At 38.3% G+C, this 18,422-nt stretch overlaps 3 protein-coding genes across 3 annotated transcripts; 1 reads left to right on the top strand and 2 right to left on the bottom strand.

The window, feature by feature from the left end:
* The first annotated feature begins 4,683 nt into the window (after positions 1-4,683).
* LOC146508115 (potassium channel subfamily K member 5-like) lies at positions 4,684-8,345 on the top strand. Its single transcript, XM_085177187.1, has 5 exons — positions 4,684-5,107; positions 5,635-5,746; positions 6,964-7,130; positions 7,217-7,385; positions 7,466-8,345. The coding sequence occupies exons 1-5, from the start codon at positions 4,925-4,927 to the stop codon at positions 8,167-8,169; spliced, it is 1,335 nt and encodes a 444-aa protein (XP_085033313.1). The 5' UTR covers positions 4,684-4,924; the 3' UTR covers positions 8,170-8,345.
* LOC146508114 (serum paraoxonase/arylesterase 2-like) lies at positions 8,275-12,710 on the bottom strand. The gene is made up of 9 exons (XM_085177190.1): positions 12,574-12,710; positions 12,272-12,339; positions 12,001-12,056; positions 11,737-11,902; positions 10,084-10,207; positions 9,635-9,835; positions 9,318-9,399; positions 8,645-8,773; positions 8,275-8,568 (listed from the first exon to the last, which is right to left on the bottom strand). The coding sequence occupies exons 1-9, from the start codon at positions 12,660-12,662 to the stop codon at positions 8,407-8,409; spliced, it is 1,077 nt and encodes a 358-aa protein (XP_085033316.1). The 5' UTR covers positions 12,663-12,710; the 3' UTR covers positions 8,275-8,406.
* A 1,533-nt stretch (positions 12,711-14,243) lies between these two features.
* LOC146508113 (serum paraoxonase/arylesterase 2-like) lies at positions 14,244-17,610 on the bottom strand. Its single transcript, XM_085177191.1, has 9 exons — positions 17,459-17,610; positions 17,306-17,376; positions 17,161-17,216; positions 16,827-16,989; positions 16,307-16,433; positions 15,948-16,151; positions 15,778-15,859; positions 15,090-15,218; positions 14,244-14,975 (listed from the first exon to the last, which is right to left on the bottom strand). Exons 1-9 carry the CDS (start codon positions 17,533-17,535, stop codon positions 14,814-14,816), a joined length of 1,071 nt encoding a protein of 356 aa, XP_085033317.1. The 5' UTR covers positions 17,536-17,610; the 3' UTR covers positions 14,244-14,813.
* Positions 17,611-18,422: the final 812 nt, after the last annotated feature.

The following is an 18,422-nucleotide window of genomic DNA, read 5'->3' as shown; positions in this document are numbered from 1 at the left end:
AATACACAAATAAATAAATAAATAAATGGCTCCCTCTTGTCACGGCCTGTCATTGCATTGGTCCCCTAGAGTAAGTGAATGCACAGAGTACTAAATCAGCCCTCACAAATAGACAGCGCCCTTTGATGACCTGGGATGTCTTCTTTAAAATGCAGAGTGAAATCCCAAAAGGTGCAATAGACCTCAATCTAACAGCTGATGCAGCTGGAGCATCTGTCTCCGCGTTACCTAAAGCCCAGAGGTCTATGCTGGCTCTGTCCCAGCAGGATATTATAACATACCCTGCCTTATAGATTTACTCCAGTGACGTGGAGTGGAACATTCACTTCAAACGACTTTAAACATTAAAAAAAAAAAAAGAAGCTTGAATTGAGATTCGATTTTTGTAATCTATAAATTTAAGGAAACTTGAAATTCTGTTTAGTTTTCAAATGCAAATATTTCAACCCTTATTATCACACAAAGCAGCCAGGATCCGCCCAGTGTGGAAACATTTAACTCCTGCACAAGATAAGAGCGACCGTTTCCCTGAGCACGTATGCGTAGCGACTCTGTGGAATCGGCGTTAATGAAGTCATGTTGCCCCCTGCTGAACGTTTTCATTAAACCGCAAGTGGTTAGATAATATAATTTTGTGTTTTAGTTCTCCACTTTAGCTATTACTTCTCCCACAAGAAGGTTATGATTTTGGTAATATTTGCGCGCGTGTCGTTCAATCTGTCAACACCATAGCTCGATATATTTTGAATTAATTCTGATTTTTTAAAAAATGAAAGAAAAACCTTGTAGTGGTAAAGAGGTTGGTCAATTTAACAATCTATTAAAATTTGACGTACACTCAGCAAGGTCTACAAGATCAACTTAAAGATCTATTGGTCAAAAAATAAAGAGAAAGCAACAAAAATAAACACATTTTTTAAGAAAGCCTAACAGCTTAGAAGCTATGGTTCTTATAAATGTGGTGTGTGTATTATCATTATACAGAACGTAATCTATAATATCACTTTAACTGATTATGACCAACCCCTAATAAATTTGTGATCAAAGACTTTTTTTCATTTTATATTTACTAAACATCTAAAAAAAAAAAAAATCACTACACAATCAGATGCACTATGCACAAGGGTGTAGATTTGGTTTTGGCATTGGTGGGGACGGACGATTCAACCATCGAACCTGCCCTGTTTCTTTTTTTTCCCCTTTTTTGTCTTTGCGTCTTGATAAAAAAAAAAAAAAAAAAAAAAGAGAAATATACTTGCCTACATATGCTATTCTACATGCTTTTAAACCATTTAAAATTACAATTCATAGTTTTATATGTGAATTATATAATGTTAAATTACTATTAAACAAATGACTGTGACTAAGTATTTTAGACTTTAGTTTACTTCAACCATATTCCATGTAAATCAGGTATCATACAAAAATAAAAATAGCTTCAAATACAGTCATGACAATAAAAGAATATGACTTTACGGACTTAACAACATTACTTCAGTTATAGTACACCAACATCTGTTATATTTTGGCACTAAGGGAACACTGAATGACCTGCTGGTTTTTGTCCATAAAACTACTCATCTAAGATTACCACAAAGTAAAAGATCTCTCAGCAACATTATGCAACATTTTAGGCACTATTGCCCCGATCAAATCAGTGAGCTGAGATTTTCTATTCTAAACATGAACTACTGTTACAGCAACAGACATGGACTACTGGTGTCCCACACAACAACTCAATGTCCACTATGTGAAGCAGCCAAACACATGCCTTCTCCTCTCGCTAACTGAGATAAACTGCTGGCATATTGGTTTTACATCTATACTGTCCAGTCTCTCCTGGTGGACATACAGCAGCATTGTTTAATCTCATTTGAGTCACTGTTAACCTTAGCTATGTTTTTAGTCTTCTGAGAGCACTGAAGCTTCTTTCAGCCTCAGTACATGCATTTATCCTCAGATTAAAATTATTATTCTGTGCTTGATGTTCCTCATGTTTGGCCCTGGCTCTTCCCCTCTGACTGCACTAGGACATATTGCCACCTGATAAAATAACACATTGATTCGTTCCATATAAAAAGTGAGATGCGTCAATTCAGATTCTTTGTCAAATATACACTAATGAAACAATTTACATCAGCAGCCTAACAATTGTTATGATGATAAATACTATTTAATCTATAGCACCAAATCATCAGTCAGTCACCTGTGACCTCGCCTCTTCACCTCTGTCTGAGCTACAACATGGCAGAGCTGCCTCTGTCACCTGATGAATAACAGTGAGACATTCTACATACATGCAGTCACACGTGTGCTTCAAATACAGTCATGAACCACCAAGTCATCATCCAATTTCACCTGTGATCTTGTATCACCATTACTCTCTGAGCTTTGTGTTGGTTGGAATATTTGCATATCATGACTATCTCATGATATTTTGTCTCAAAAATGAACCCTATGAATATGTCAGTACCATTAGGATGGAATTATTGTGTCACCAACATTTTAATGTTAGATATACAATTTTAACAGCCTCTGTAAACTAATATAGAATAGCCTTTATTGTCATTGTACAAAGTACAACGAAATTGGAGTGCCACTCCCTTGGTGCAAAATGCAATAATAAATATAGATGTAAAGTTTAGCCAGGGGGGCCGATAGGGCATGAACAGGCAAAAGGGGGCACAAAGACATACTTTTCTTTCTTATTCTCATTTAAAATATCTAGCTTTTAATTATTTAATAATTATCTGAATCTTACACCCAAAGTTTTAATCTGATGTAAAATGTATAGAAGTCCATTACTGTATATAGTAACTGTTAAGTCTAATATACCCTAGTACTTTTTAGTAGTAGTACTTTTTCCTTTGGGAAGGTACCATCTGTGCAGTCTGCAATTCTGTTGAAGAAAGATGTTGAATCTATTTAATTATTCTTGAAAAATAATTTATTTCTGTGAATTTTTTTCACCCTGCATCAAATTAAAGTTGATTACATTGATTAAGCATCATGAGGAAGAGGGTGGTTCCCTATTTTCTTTTGCTGGGAGTTTGCAACCCTATTAGTTAGGTTGCTTAATATTTCTGCTAAGTACTCTTTAAAATACCAGAATAGGGAGGATGGGGTAGGTTTAACTTTATTAGATTGATCAGTGTTGCTGATCTATGAAATATTTTGGGTGCAGTGTGTGTTTTTTTACATACAGGTATAACAGAATAGCTTTAGTGTTGTTGTTGTTTTTTAACTTGAGTATGAACTTATACAAAAAGCAGCAAGATATTAAAAAAACAGTTTTACTGATTAAAAAACACACTATATCGGATTTATATCGGTATCGGCAGATATCCAAATTTATGATATCGGTATCGGACATAAAAAAGTGGTATCGTGCCATCTCTAGTATGAATAGTGACAATGGCAAGTATAGTTAAGCAGGTTCAATAGTTTTGTGCTTATTTACTACGGTGATAGCTCTGGGAAAGAAGCTATCCCTGAATCTGTTTGTCCTGGTTTTATGTGACCTGTACCGTTGGCCTGACGGTAATAGTTCAAACAGTTTATTACTGGGGTGAGAGTAGTCCTTAATGATATTGCCAGCTCTGCTGAGGTATCAAGAGTTTGCAATGGCCTCCAGACTGGGCAGAGAGCAGCCAGTGATCTTCTGGGCTGTGTTGATGACCCTCTGCAGTACTTTCCTGTCTGCAACTGAGCACCCTGCATACCATGTTGTTATGCCGTACATTAGGATGCTCTCTATGGTGGCTCTATAGAATGTCACCATCAGCCTCTCCTCCAGGTTGTTCCTCCTGAGCACTCTCAAAAAATGGAGACGCTGCTGGGCCTTTTTTACCACCGCCGTAGTATTTGGCAGCCTCCAGCGAGCCAGGATATATATATATATATATATATATATATATATATATATATATATATTTTTTTTTTTTTTTTTTTTTTTTTTTTTTTTCTGAAAAATATTCAGAGAAAAAATTCGCCGTTTTCTCTGACAGTTTCAATCAAAATTAGAAATGCTGCTCTGAGACTGAGAGAACTAATAGTGCTGCATGTTGTGCAGTTAGTTTCCAAAATACGTTATTAAACTTGACTTTAAGTGACTTACAGGTTTCTTTGAAAAATACTTTCTTATATCCAGGTTCTTCCTTTTTTGCTGCCGTCCTCCTCGCAGCTCATGCTTGCCGCTGCTAAAACTAAACAGAGCTCCCTGAAAGGCACAGCCAATCACATTGGCCATATTTGTCACATGACGTAGGACTCCAGTAGAGGACGTAATTTAACTCTTTCTGCACCGCTAGGTGAATGAGACGTCGACAGATGTTTTTTTTTTCTTTCTATCGGGTTAGTTTTTCTTTTCTCGAAGAGATCAAATTATTGGTGGGGACAATTCAATAATCGCTGGATATTGGTGGGGACATGTCCCTTCCGTCCATGCCAAATCTACGCCCTTGACTATGCACATGTACTATATTCACATAAAAAACTGATTACACTCAAAATTATGTCAAGTACATTTAAGTGCGTTTAAAAAGAACAGAGAAAACAAAATGAATGCATACAACAAGAAACAAAACAGTACTATTCCCTTAAAAGTTGATCCTGCCCATAGAGTGAGCGGGCTTGGCGGAGGTGTGTACTGTCGTAGTGCTTCTTGTTATAAACAGAAGTAACTCAGGACCGATTGTTTTGTTTTTTAAGTTGTTTTTTAAGACTTTCTATACTTGATCTAATTAGAAGACACATACATATATTTCTACATGTATATGTTTTGTTTTTTATTTGTTCTGGGTTTAATTCCATCCCAGCTGTGGGACCCATTATGTTAACCAGGAAGAGGCCAGGTAGGATTAGGACAGCCCTCTGCGGGAATGTGACTTAGTCAGCGTGCTCGGACTGAAGTTATGACTTTAATATGGCTGATAAAGGTCCGCTTTTAACTTCGTGTATAATTTTTTATCTGTCGATTGGAGGCGCAATATTCCAAATTTTTGAAGAAGAAAACTGGAAATCAGCCAGAGACCTCTATGTGAAAGAAAAGGAAGACATTCTGAAGAAATTTAACTTGACTAAAGACAATCTGACTGAGATACTGAAGGTATGATGAACCCATCTCTATGTAAAGGTAACAAGTCGAGCTTTTGTTTACAGAGGCTTCATTTCGTTACATACTGTATTGCTTACAATCCAGCGTGGACATTAGAAAGGAAAGGAAAATGTCGTTGCCTCCACATGTCCGGATGTATCAAACCAGTTTTATGTGATTTTGAACAGAAATACAAACGTGTATAGAGTAACTATCAAGCTAAACATTCTCAAAGGGAACGGGGGAAGTGAAAATCCTCTTATTTAACAGCACAGAAAAGTTGTGAAACTTCAAACAAAACACTGATGTGTGCGCTGGGTGTGGAGCAGGCATGCAACATCAAGCACAGAACAAAAACATAAAGGCTGGCACGAGGCGTGCCCGTCGGTAGCCTGAGCTTTAGTTAAGACTTTGAGAAGAATAAGGAGTTGTAAATATTTCCAGTTATTCGGTTACAAATAAATAAGTAAAGTAGTAGCAGAAGTATTAGATTTATGGGGTTTTTTCTGGGACTGATTGATTGTGTTAACTTTCTAAAGGTAGTATCAGAGGCTGCCGGGCAAGGCGTGGCAATCTCCGGGGATAAGGATCGCAGTCCGTGGGACTGGGGGAGTTCTGCCATCTTCGCTGCCTCCATTGTCACCACTATAGGTATGAAAGACTCAGCAGTTGACACACTTCATGTTCATGTTGTAATAGCACACACTTCTTCTTCTTCTTCTTCTTCTGGTTGCTGCCATTTCTTTGGCAATAGGGTTTACTCAGGAACGCCCACTCGACTTGCTTTAACAACATGTCTGGCCCTGCCACAGGCAGGCGATGTGTCCAGGGCGTACCCCGCCTCTCATATTCGAAGCTGGATAGGCTGGGATAATATTCATGTAACACGATGCCTCATGACTAAAAGCTGCATTTCTCTGGGCCTAATTGTGATTGTTTGTTTATAAGACACATTATAAGCTTCACAACAATTACTACAGGCATAAAGCTATGGGTACTCTGATGCTGTGACTGTTTCAGAACAGGAAATGCTTTGTCCCAAAAGTTGGGAAATTATCTTGATTTGGATCTGAGATGTTTGTGCACTGGAGTTTTCCTGCAAAATGTCCAACAAAGAACGTTATAAAGAGAAACCAGAGCATAACTGAGACGGTAAATCCTAATCCTCATTGTTTTTTAGTTCAAGATTCCTCTATGACTTTGTTTTCCATATATAAAGCAGCGGAGAGACAGGCACCCTCCCTACTTTTCCTACATTTAGATTACACTTTATCAAAAAGGAAAGTTTTTTCTTCTTTTAAGCTTATCATTAGGCTGGATCAGGTGACCATGAATACTCCCTTAGCTATGCAGCAACAGGGCTTGGCTGCTTGGGGCATCCCATGATACACTGAGGTTTGTTTTTTTCTTTTAACTCACTATGTGTTTATACACCACCCTGGACTTAATCATTAGCTGTTATTGATCTGTGCTTCTCTTCCACAGTGTGTCTTTTGTCCAGTTTTCCTCCCTTCAACCCCAACCGGTCACAGCAGTTGGCTGCTCCTCCCTGATCCTGGTTCTGCTGAAGGTTTCTTCCTGTTAAAAGGAAAGGAAACAGTGGAAAGGAAAAACTTTCCACTGTTGCCAAGTGCTTGCTCATAGAGGGTTGCATGATTGTTGAGTTTATGGTTGTTTTTCTCTGTGTTAGCCCTGCAACAGACTGGCAGTGTGTCCTGGGTGTACCCTGCCTCTCGCCCTGTGGTAGCTGGGATGGGCTTCAGCCCTCCCCATGACCCTGATAGAACAGACAGAAGAGGAAAATCTTCCTAAAATACTTATCACATCATGGACTGCTGTGATTGAATATTTTCTCACTGTATCTACAGGTTATGGTAATATTGCCCCCAGAACAAAAGGTGGACGTATTTTCTGCATCCTTTATGGTCTGTGTGGGATCCCTCTGTGTCTGGTATGGATAAGTGAGCTGGGTTCATTCTTTGGTGAACGGGCCAAGCGTCTGTCTGGGGTGATGATAGACAAAGGCATATCAGTGGTAAGGTCTGACTAACAATTCGTGTTTATCTGAAATTCTGAACTTTCAATGTCAAATAATATATATTTTTCCCTCTGTTTTGTCAGAAAAAAGTCCAGTATACCTGTATAGCCTTGTTCCTTCTATGGGGGCTGTTGGTGCATCTGGTGATTCCGCCATTTGTTTTCATGTCCATGGAAGAATGGACCTACTTAGAAGGTTTCTACTTCTCTTTCATCACACTCACAACAGTTGGCTTTGGAGATTATGTGGCAGGTAGGTTTTTACATTTGGCACAATTTGCATTTCTGAATTGAGGATATCCAAGTAATTTCAGCCCATAACTCTCATTTTAGGCGTAAATCCAGACATAAACTACCCCCGCCTCTACATAGTAGGTAAAGAATTATGGATTTGCATGGGCCTAGCTTGGCTGTCCCTGTTCTTCAGCTGGAACGTCCACATGGTAGTCGACGCTTCCAAAGTACTAAAGAAAAAATGGCAAAAACGCAGGCACAGAAACTTCTATCATGAGGAGCTATTGTCTTTAGAGGACAAGCCACATGGAAATGTAAAGCCCAACGTTGTTGACATCTTTGGCTTCTTATCTGAAAAGGAGGAAGACTACAATACTGTCATAAAAGAGATTGGAATGAAAAGACGCAAACCAGCGCCAGCAGACAAAATGAATCGCTCAAAGAGCTGCAGTGACCTCCACGGCACCTCTATCCACAACTTGGAGCACTCTCCAAAGCGCAGACGTATGATCAGTATCAGCGAAGTATTCCTCAATGCAAAGGCCGAGGGGGACAATGACACAAAAGACGAGATGCTCCCGTTATTGCGAGAAAGCATGGGGGACCCTGAAGTGCGTGTGGAAACTGATGAGGAACAAAAGGACAGCTGTGCTGCTGATTCAGAAGATTGTGATATTGCCCTCAGTGGACCTGCCAAAATAGAAGAGGAAACTGTAGAGCATCCTGATGGGGGGGAGACTAGGTTTAGGATTTCCAAGGTGGCTGAAGAAGAATTGCTGTTGGAAAACGATGAGAAAGGGTAAAAGAATTGTCCAAAGGCGTATGCTGCTTTAATGTACCGAGAGAACAAAATGTGGAAATGACACTGCATATGACATCTACAGGAACAAAAGCTGACAGTCGAATGGTTTCCTGTCTTACAAGGTCACTATTTTATTTTTTTATAAATGGCAAAAAACATGTTTAAAATTATTATTTTTTTAAAATTCTTTCATCCCTTTACAACATTTGTATTCATTAAGCAACAGTGATCAACGGCATTATTTTAGAAGACAGTATAAGGCTTTGTGGAAAACAGAGCCAATAAGCAACTTTCCCTCATAAGGAGCTGCTACACTGGAGCCCATAAGGACATGGCCATCATCCGCGTACTCCATGCTCACCACTGGCTGCTTTGAGTGAATATTCTCGATCCGGAGCACCTGAAGGACACATTCATAAAATGAATAGGTAAAAATCTAGCTGCAATGTTTATATTTTATTTTTAAACAAACTAACCTCAGAGCCAGGTGGATCTTCAGGATTATAGCTTGACAACTTCATGGCATTTGGGTGACAACCCAGCCATACGTCACCTGTCTTGTGGTCCACCTCGATGTTGTCACAAAGTGATCCAACAGCTACTGACTGAAAACATCACATGTTGTTTACATGCTGTAAATGAAACCTGATTATTCTGTCCTTGTGTATGACGTTAAAGCAACAATCCAACCTTTTTTTTTCTTCTTGCAACAGAACTGCTTTCTTATTCAGCAAAATTAAAACGATTAGTGCTACTTTTATGTCTACATGTTAAATATGAAGCTACAGTATTATGAAAAATGTACAGGCAGCTGTCACTGATACCCCTCAGCCTACTAGTAGATGTACCTATGGTATCAATTTTTAAAATTCTAGGCTACAGTAAAGTTCATCTTTGACCTCTAGGTCATTGAGATTCAAACTCGTTTTTACTAGATTCACCTAAGGTATCGTACGTCACCTCGTTCTCCACTTGGGCATCCACTCTACCCACAGGACGGGGTGACGACAATACCCCCTCAACCTCTCACAGCTGAGGGGTAAAAACTGCAACACTAGGCTGGGCTTAGCTTCATATTTAGCACGCAGATATGAGAGTTTTGGGTTGTTGTTTTGTTTTTTGTGACTTTAGAATACAAAACACTGTTACCTTGATGTACCTCAATTGTTCCCCTTCTTGCCTTTCAAAAACATCTATGTCATGATCCATAATATCCGAAACGTATATGTACCTGTGTTTAAAAAAAAATAAAATAAAAAATAAATCATGTTACAATAACAAAAAACTGTAAATCTCATCCCACTCCTTTTCAAGCATCTAAATTGTGTTTTATATAGAGATGTGGATGACAATTCGATGTCTTCACTTTGTTTACAATGTATTCTGTTATTTCTGTCTGAAATAAAACAGACATTTAACTCAAACACATACATGATCACTGATTGGTGTAACGAACTGAGATTAACCTTTTGTCAGGAGATATGTTTATGCCGTTTGGGGACCGCAGACCATCGGCCACCACCCTCACTTCGTGTGGACTGTAGAACACCACGTCACACCAGGTTAAGTCCAAATAGACAGCAATAAGCAGAAGTGCATTACTGTGAAAGTAGCGGTCATTTGTGGCGTAGAAGCTCTCCACTCCGACTGCAACAATGTCATTCACACTGAAAAACATGGGGAACAACAAGCACTCAAAGCGTTTTATAAAACTTGCCTCAGTCACACAAGCACTTTTTCCCCCTATTTATCTAATATTTGCATACATTCATGCTCTGATGGATGCATCGGAGAGCAGCTTGGGGTTAGTATTATGCCCAAGGACATTTGGCACACAAGCTGGACATGAGGGATGGGATGAGCCACAGCCACCCCAATAAATAAGGCATTAAAAGGTTTCTCATACAGTTCATACCTGTGGAGTAAGGGGTGGGTGATGGTTTTTATGTGCACAAGTGTGTCTTCCTCAACATAACGAAAGATCTCTACTTGGCTGTCGTGATGAGGGTGATTGACCACAAACAGGTACACAGAGTCATCTGTAGAGAAGAAGAAAAGTCTTGTCAACCTTGCTGTGTGGAGGAAACGTAGGTTTCCCTTAGTGTTTCAGTCATGTTTGTGATCAGGGAAATAAACAACAACTAAAATAGCTTGTTATTGTTTAAAAAAAAGAAAAAAGAAAAAAAAAAAAAAAGACACGCACATACACCAATTTAGGCTGCAGACTCATAGTAAATTGTCACCTTCTTTCCTTCCCTAAAGCAGTAAGGAGCAATTTACTTTTTTTATAGCCTGACCCAACAGGAACTTATGCTTAAGTAAGAGGACGAACTAAATGCAGACAAAATATCAAAGCATCACAAAACTCACTTTTACTACACAGAGATGTTTTTGGCACATATAGGAAAATCTCAGATATGTGTCAAGGACACTGTAATGTAGCTGTCTCCTCTTATTCATTTGTCCAAAACCTGTTATCAAGTAAAATGAATAAAGGCAACGAAAATACTGATCATTTTTGCAACATTACATTAATTAAAATTATTAATTTATTAATTATTTCTTTATGCATTTCACTGTCACTGGCCTTTAACCTTTGGCATCTCACACTGCTGATACAAAGTATTCTGCTTATTTTAGACAATATTCCAGAAAAGACTGGTCCACACAATAGGATGTTTCATAAAGCAGATGGATATGCAACACATAATCACTAGCCAGATGAATCCAAAATTTATACTAGACACTACGGTGAACATCACCAAGCTAATACCAGTGAAAGATATTAGCAGTATCATGCTATAGGGGATGGGGAGGGGATGGGATGGGGATGGGATGGGATGGGGATGGGATGGGGAGGGGATGGGGTGGGGGGGGGGTGTTCAGAAGCAAGGGGCAAGTCCTTGAGGAAAACTTGGATGAAGGTACAAAAGTCTTAAGCCTATGGCCATGGAGAACCTTCAGCATGAAGAACCAGACTACAGCCAAGACAATACTAGAGGAGCTTCAGACGTGTTCCTGAACAAGTCTGGGAAGATCCATTTGAAAAAATTAGATACATTTCCAAAACCTACATGTGCAAAGCTTGTAGAGACTTAACCAAGACGACTTTAGTTCATTTATAAGTCACAGTAACAGTGTAAGGTAGCATACTGCCCTAAATGTACTATGACAGAATGCACATAGTCACCACTCAAAGACCCATTCATGTAATTTAGTCCAGAATTACTGACATACCCATAAATGACCCAAAAAAAAATTGACGACAAACGACATGGCTTACAGACTTTCCAGAGAAACAACATTATTACACAAAATTAGCTGCAGTTAAAAGCTGTGTTACATTGTATATCTGCCTTATGTAAATACAAGTACTGTGTGTAGGACGTGGGTGTGCAAAAAAAAACAAAAAAAAAACATATCAGGCCTTCTAACTTTACAAACCTATGCATGTGTGCATAAGGGTACAATGAAAAAAAAAAACTACCTGAATACATTTCTGTTATTTAAAATAATAACAAATTTGATTCCATTATTTCATCCATCCTCTATCGGGTCTGTACGTCACCTGCTTCATCAGTGTATGCACTAATGCCATGTGGGTTGAACGAGCTGAGGTCCAGTTCTCCGCTGATTTGCAGCTCCACTGGAGTGGGTTTCGGGTGCAGCAGATCCAAAACATACATTTTCCCTGGTTCATCAGAAAATGAATGTAATCCAGGAAACTTCAAGCCCTGAGCAGTAAACACTACATGTTAGAAACTTTTCTAAATGTGGGGCTTTGCTCAAGAGGTCATCACACAAACAATTGCCTGTGAAATTAATAACATACCGTACTCATGAAGGCCAGTCCATTTTTCAGTATTGTGATATCCTCTGCCCCATATTCTGTACAAAACAACAAATCAATAAATATTTTCCCCCTTCTCAGTTCTTACAGAGAGAACAGTCTGATGTCATGCCTTGGTGACACATGCTCTACAGACAGTTGTGTGAACTTCAGACCCTTCAGCTAATGCCACATGTTAAACGCAGTTTAAACGTGATTTTCACGATGCAAACCCCAGAACAAAGATATGAGCGTGAATACAAAGATTACATACCAATATTCTGCAAATAATGACAGCTGAGGTGTTTCACTGGAATCTCTCTGGAAGCAAGCATGATTTCCCTGCGGAAGAAGTTTACAGAGCCATTACAAAGAAGCCGTACAAATCAGTACTACAGTTTGAAAGTCTGCTCGAGAAGCCTAAGGATACGTTTGTTAAGTCTTTCCATGAAAACGTTGGCCACACTTCAACGTGCTTTAGCAAACAACAGCTGTGAACATTTACAATCTGTGCTGCCAAGCCCCAAATTTAATGCGACATATGACGTCAGATTTTCTTGTCGGAACAGAACTTACTTCAGTTTAAGGAACCTGTGTCTACTGAAAACTGCAAAGGCAGCAACAGCAACAGCAACAGCAAGTAGTACTTTCTTCATGGCAGCCATGTTAAGTGTCAGAGGTTACCTATGAAAGTGCCATGACTTTCAATGTGTATTAACACAACTTCCCCAAAGATGGAGACAGAGTGCTAAAATTAGTTTGATCTGTTAAAATTAAAAACAGCTGCTAAGGCTTAAAAAGAAAAGAAAAGAAAAGAAAACATGGATCTTTTTTGTTGTTGTTGTTGCTTGTAACAAGTCAAGGTAGCATTTATTTTAGGATATTTCTAACATAAAATATTTGCCCAAAGAAAGAAACAAAGTTTAGTGAATATAAATGCATGGCTACACACGGTATGTGAATAATGGATTATTTATGCAGCACAACCTAAAAGCTACACTGTATCCGAACACACCGCACATACATACGCACTTCTTTTTTTCCGTTTCGTTTTATTTGCACACAAATAGAATCAACAACAATAATAATGTACAGTTTATGAATAAGAACGACCACCTTCCCTATAACATTAACAGGTAAGCAGCTGGAACAGACAAGTTACATACAATCATTTACAAATATAATAAATATTTGTGCTATTAGAAATAAACATAGTTTTGAATTGTTTTTAAAATAATAAAATGCAGTTGTGAACTGAAGAACTGGTGATAGTTTGTTCCAATAAGAAGGTTGTCAAAATTTATGTGTATGTGTATTCACATTAAATATTGTCAAGATTTAGTATTTTACAAAAAGAGGATGGTCTATTTGAAAAATTCATTATCTGTAAAAATGTCTTTTGAATTAATAGAATTTTATGAAGACACAGCACCCCAAACACTATTACAATATATTATGTGTGGATAAATTAAAGTATAATATAATATCAACACACAAGAACAATTTATAAAATGCAGTACTCAGAATACCAATCATGTTCATTAACTTTCAACTTTGACAACTTTGTGAAGTCTATACCAGTATAGACCGGATAATGTGTTAGGAGCAAAAGAATGCTAGATTGTTTTAGGTAAATGACAGTATCAACCAAGAGGACTAAATTCAAAGGCACCCCGAAAAGCAAAGTGACAAAATGATGTGGCAGGCTAGTCTACTTCACTGAAGTTTCATTGCAGCAACTCAAAATGGTACTAAGTAATTTGTACAGCAACCACATACTTCTGATCACACATGACAATGTTGGGACATCCTGCTAATGAGATGATGGATGGTGTCCTGAGGGATCCCCCCTCCCCTAGAGTACGTTGGGCCCTCAGGCCACCCTCATGAAGTTTAGTTACTGTTGTCCAAGACCTAATCAATATCCCAGAAGCGATTTGATGCTATAATCTGATTAAAAGGTGCTCCTTTATTTCTTTCTTTATTTTTGGGGCAGTGTGTATACAGTTATGTGATTCCCTGCTGAATTTCTGAAGTTTGAAGTTCTCTCACTTACAAAGGTATAAACAGTCTATGCCCCCCCCCCCCAAAAAAAAAACAAAACAAAAAAAAAAAAACACACTACATACAACTTTAAAACTGACCTGCACGTCATTGAGTGAATATCAGTGAATGGTTGCATGCCCATATGGCACATAGATTACAAACACTCAATCAAGCAATCAATCACAAAAAGCACACCTGTCCACAGAATCAATTTCTTTAATTCCATCCAATCAGCAAGAAGGTGACAAGTGTTGGTGTTGTTATTTGTAGATGGAAGAAATATAAAATGACCATCAATCGCCCTCGCTCTGGAGCTCCAAGCCAGATCTTGCCTCATGGGGTGAGGATGATTGTGAAAAGGGTGATGGATCAAATAACATTTTTCCCCCATGTAGACAAATGTGCATTTACTTACTGGGGACACAGTGGACAACTTCATTGTGGAACCACAACAAATCTATTTATTAAAGTTCACATTTCACCTTTTATTTAAAGCCAAATACAGACAGTGATAAATTATCAAATTAAAAACATTATTTTCATAATTGTTCCAATTATTTAATAGTGAAGCAAATATCTTGATAGTTCAGTCATTTCTGTGTCTAATACCACTTTTGTAGGCTGAACGCAGTGCAGTATAAACTGTCCCAGTTGAGAACAGATACAAATATTTTTTTTCCCCTTTTTTTGTCCTTTTAAACACCTGAATTGAGATTTTTTTTTTCCCCCTCTCATGTGTTAAAGTGAGTGGCAGTGTTTGCTTTCATCGTCTACTGTAAATCACAGCACAAGGCTTTGTGGAACACAGAGCCAATGAGCAACTTCCCTCCATACGTAGCGGCTACTGAAGAGCCCATGATCACATGTCCATTGTCTGCATACACCTGTGTAACCACAGGCTGATCAGAATGAACATTCTGGATACGGATGATCTGCAAACATACAAAATCATAAGATAATAAACATAATCAGATCAATCTCTACAAATGGGTGCATGTGCTGTTGTATAGTGAGAAAAGAAACACAAATAAGAAGAAACACCAGACCTCTGATCCTGGTGGGTCTTTGGGGTCAAACACGAGAGCCTTCCATGCATTAGGGTGACAGCCTAACCAAAGGTCACCATTTTCAGGGTCAACCTCGACGTTGTCACAGAGTGTACCCACAGCAACAGACTGGTTAAATGTCAAAGGAAAGACTGCAATTACACACTTATATATATATACATAAATAAGAGAGAGTTTAACTCTGCAAGTACTTGCAGTGAGCAGTGAGCATATTCAGCGTTTGTATTTTCTTTTAACACCAAATGTAGATATATTTAATACATGACTTTTTTTAGACTAAATAAATAGCACAATAAATTTTTAAGCAATAATTTGGGGAACTCATATATGCAAATTTATATTATTTTTTTAAATAAATCAGTTAGAAGGTTCAATTAAAAAACAACAACAACAACAATAAAAAATAAAACACTTTTTTTTTTATTGAATTTTTATGTAATGATTTTATTATGACCATAATTAATTTATGGTTCAACCTTAGTTCAATTCAAGCCACAGACACGAATCCCTTGTGGCAAGAGAACCGAAAGGGACTTTGTAAATATAGCAATATTATTTAAAAAAATATTGATAAATTATCAAATATTTTTCAATGGATTAAATTTTTTTAAAAAACTGTCAAAAAAGCAATTCCACACTGTTGTGGTAAGTCAGTTTTATTAGCTACCTTGACGTTGGCCAATGAATTGTCTTCTTTCCGCTCCAACACGTGCACTTTTTGATCAAAAAATTCTACGACATAAATATACCTATAAAAGAGAGAGAACGTTAAAATAAAGACATTCAGATATTTGAAACATATGTAACCGTGTGCAAGGGCCTCCTGATCATTCTTACCTTTTGTCTGGTGACATGTTGATTCCATTTGCAAAGAAATAACCCTCAGAGACCACTTTTACCTCCTCAGTACTATAGTACACAACATTAGCCCACGACAGAGGCAGTAAAGTCTCCACAAATACTTTCAGGATTTCTTGGTTAAAATAGTGATCATTTGTTGCGTAGAAGCTATCCATTCCCACTGCAACAATATCATTTACGCTAGAATAGAAAGGAAACAAAAAATGTTTTGTTGTGTTATTATACATGAACATGCACATGATTTGTATGGAACTATATTATGACATGAGATGGTTGCACAAATATTGTTTAAGGCTGACTATTCAGTAAATCAGTAATTTGTCATATTACTTTACCTGTAGAGAAGTTCATGTTTGATGGTTTTCAGGTGCTCTAGGGCACGGTCCTCCTCCACAAACTTGAATAGCTCCACTTGGCTTTTTTGTTGAGGATGATTGACAACAAACAGGTAGACTGTGCTATCTGGAAAAAACAATAAGAAAGGCACAGAACAAAAATAATGTCTATAAGGCGTGTGTGTGTGACTGTATCAAAGTTGAGGAGCATGCAGAACTTGAAATTAAATAAAAAGAAAATTATCACTAGGCTTTGCAAACACACTCATGAAAAGCCTGGCTATTCTTACTGTACTTACATGGTACCGCCTATAAGTATCACAACAGGTTTGACCACATGCTTGGCAAGCACACACAAGCAAAAGAAAAAAGTAAACATTGTCCTCGGTGCCCTAAGTTGAGCAATATATTGCAAAGTTTACTCAAATTGAGGACATCAGACTTTTTGCCTTCCAGATGCCATTCTGTGGACACTTGCATGCGATGTGTGCAAACGCATATGAACTGTAGGTTTGTTTACCACTTGGATCGATGTATACACTAATGCCATGAGGGTTGAAAGAGTCAAGATCAAAGTTCCTTGGCATGCGGAGCTCTACTGGTTTCATCTGAGAATCCTGTAGATCAAGCAGAAATATCTTTCCAGGCACATCTGAGGAAGGCAGTCCAGGAAACTTCAGACCCTGCACACACAAAGCATGAAAAATACTGTAATTATACAAAGTGTAATAACACTAGCTACATTATAAATTCCTGATGTTATTAACATTCTTATTCCACACGATTGCTATGGGCTTTAAGACTGTTAACCTAAGAGGTGGAGATTTGGCTGCTTTACAGCAAAAACAACTTACAGTGCTGATAAGGGCAAGCCCGTTTTCCAGGATCGTTATATCCTCCGATCCATAATCTAAAAGCACAATATTCACATATTGTTAATTTTTCTGGTTTCTAGTCTGCATCAAAGTATCGGCTGCATTTTCTTGCATGTTTGCTTACCCAGATTTTTGAGTGCAACACAGTTGGGGAGGTGTTTCGGGACGATCTCTCTAGTAGCAAGGCACCTTTTCCTGCAGAGTTTGCATAAAAAAAAGTTATTTGAAACAGTCCGAGTGCACAAAAGTGCTTCGACATGAATGCTATCTGTATTACCTGAGGTTTATAAATCTCTCTCCTATCAGCACCGACAAGGCAGCTACAAAAAGTGAAATATATGCCAGCTTTCCCATTTTGAAATCTGGAGGGGGGAAGGTTTCGAAACGGACTTAAAAACTGCAACAGCGGGGCGTTCCCGAAATGCTGCATTCATGACAATCCGAAATACCGCCCCTTACCATGTGAAATAAGAAATGCATCACTTATATATATCGCATTGTGAATCTCTAAATTTGATAAACACGTAAATTTGCTTGAGATCCAAAGTGTTAGCATCTAAAAGACAGATCGATGTTGTTTGTGCGCATGAAAGTTGGGTATTTTGAAAGTTGACAGATGTTGCTTCACTGCATGTTTTGCCCTTAGTAGACCGTGAAGTGCGCACAGCCTGCAGGTTTGTTCCTAACATTCTAAACACATTCTACCAGCAGAGTTGCCTCATGATTAACATTTGGCCTCTTGACTCTGCACATGCAATGGAGTCACCTTTGTGTGTAATATGTACCTTTGTGAGCCCTCTGGGAACATCCAGTGCACTTGTATGGGATCATTTTTTAGTAAATTTCACTTTCTGTAAGGGGATATGTACTCACTGGTCACTTCATTAGATACACATTTTTAACCCCTTGTTAACAGCTAATGAGCAAGTCACATGGCAGCAACTCAGTGCGTTTAGAAATGTAGGCCTGGTAAAGATGATCTGCTGAAGTTGAAACAGAGCATCAGAATGATGGAGAAAGGTGATCTAAGTGGCTGAAAGCGGCATGGTTTTTGGTGCTGGCCTGATTATTTCAGCAACTGCTGGGATTTCCCCACACAACCATCGCTAGAGTTTACAGAGGATGGTCTGTAAAAGAGAAACTATCCAGTGAGGAGCAGTTCTTTGGGTGAAAATGGCTAAGAAGTCAGAGGAGAATGTCTCAAATAAACGCCTGTTTCAGCCAAAGTATGCAGAAGAGCA

This window comes from Neolamprologus multifasciatus, chromosome 11 (genome assembly GCF_963576455.1).
Source record: "Neolamprologus multifasciatus chromosome 11, fNeoMul1.2, whole genome shotgun sequence".
Taxonomy (NCBI): domain Eukaryota; kingdom Metazoa; phylum Chordata; class Actinopteri; order Cichliformes; family Cichlidae; genus Neolamprologus; species Neolamprologus multifasciatus.
The sequence above is the reverse complement of the archived record's forward strand: the minus strand, read 5'-3'. Positions and strand labels throughout refer to the sequence as shown.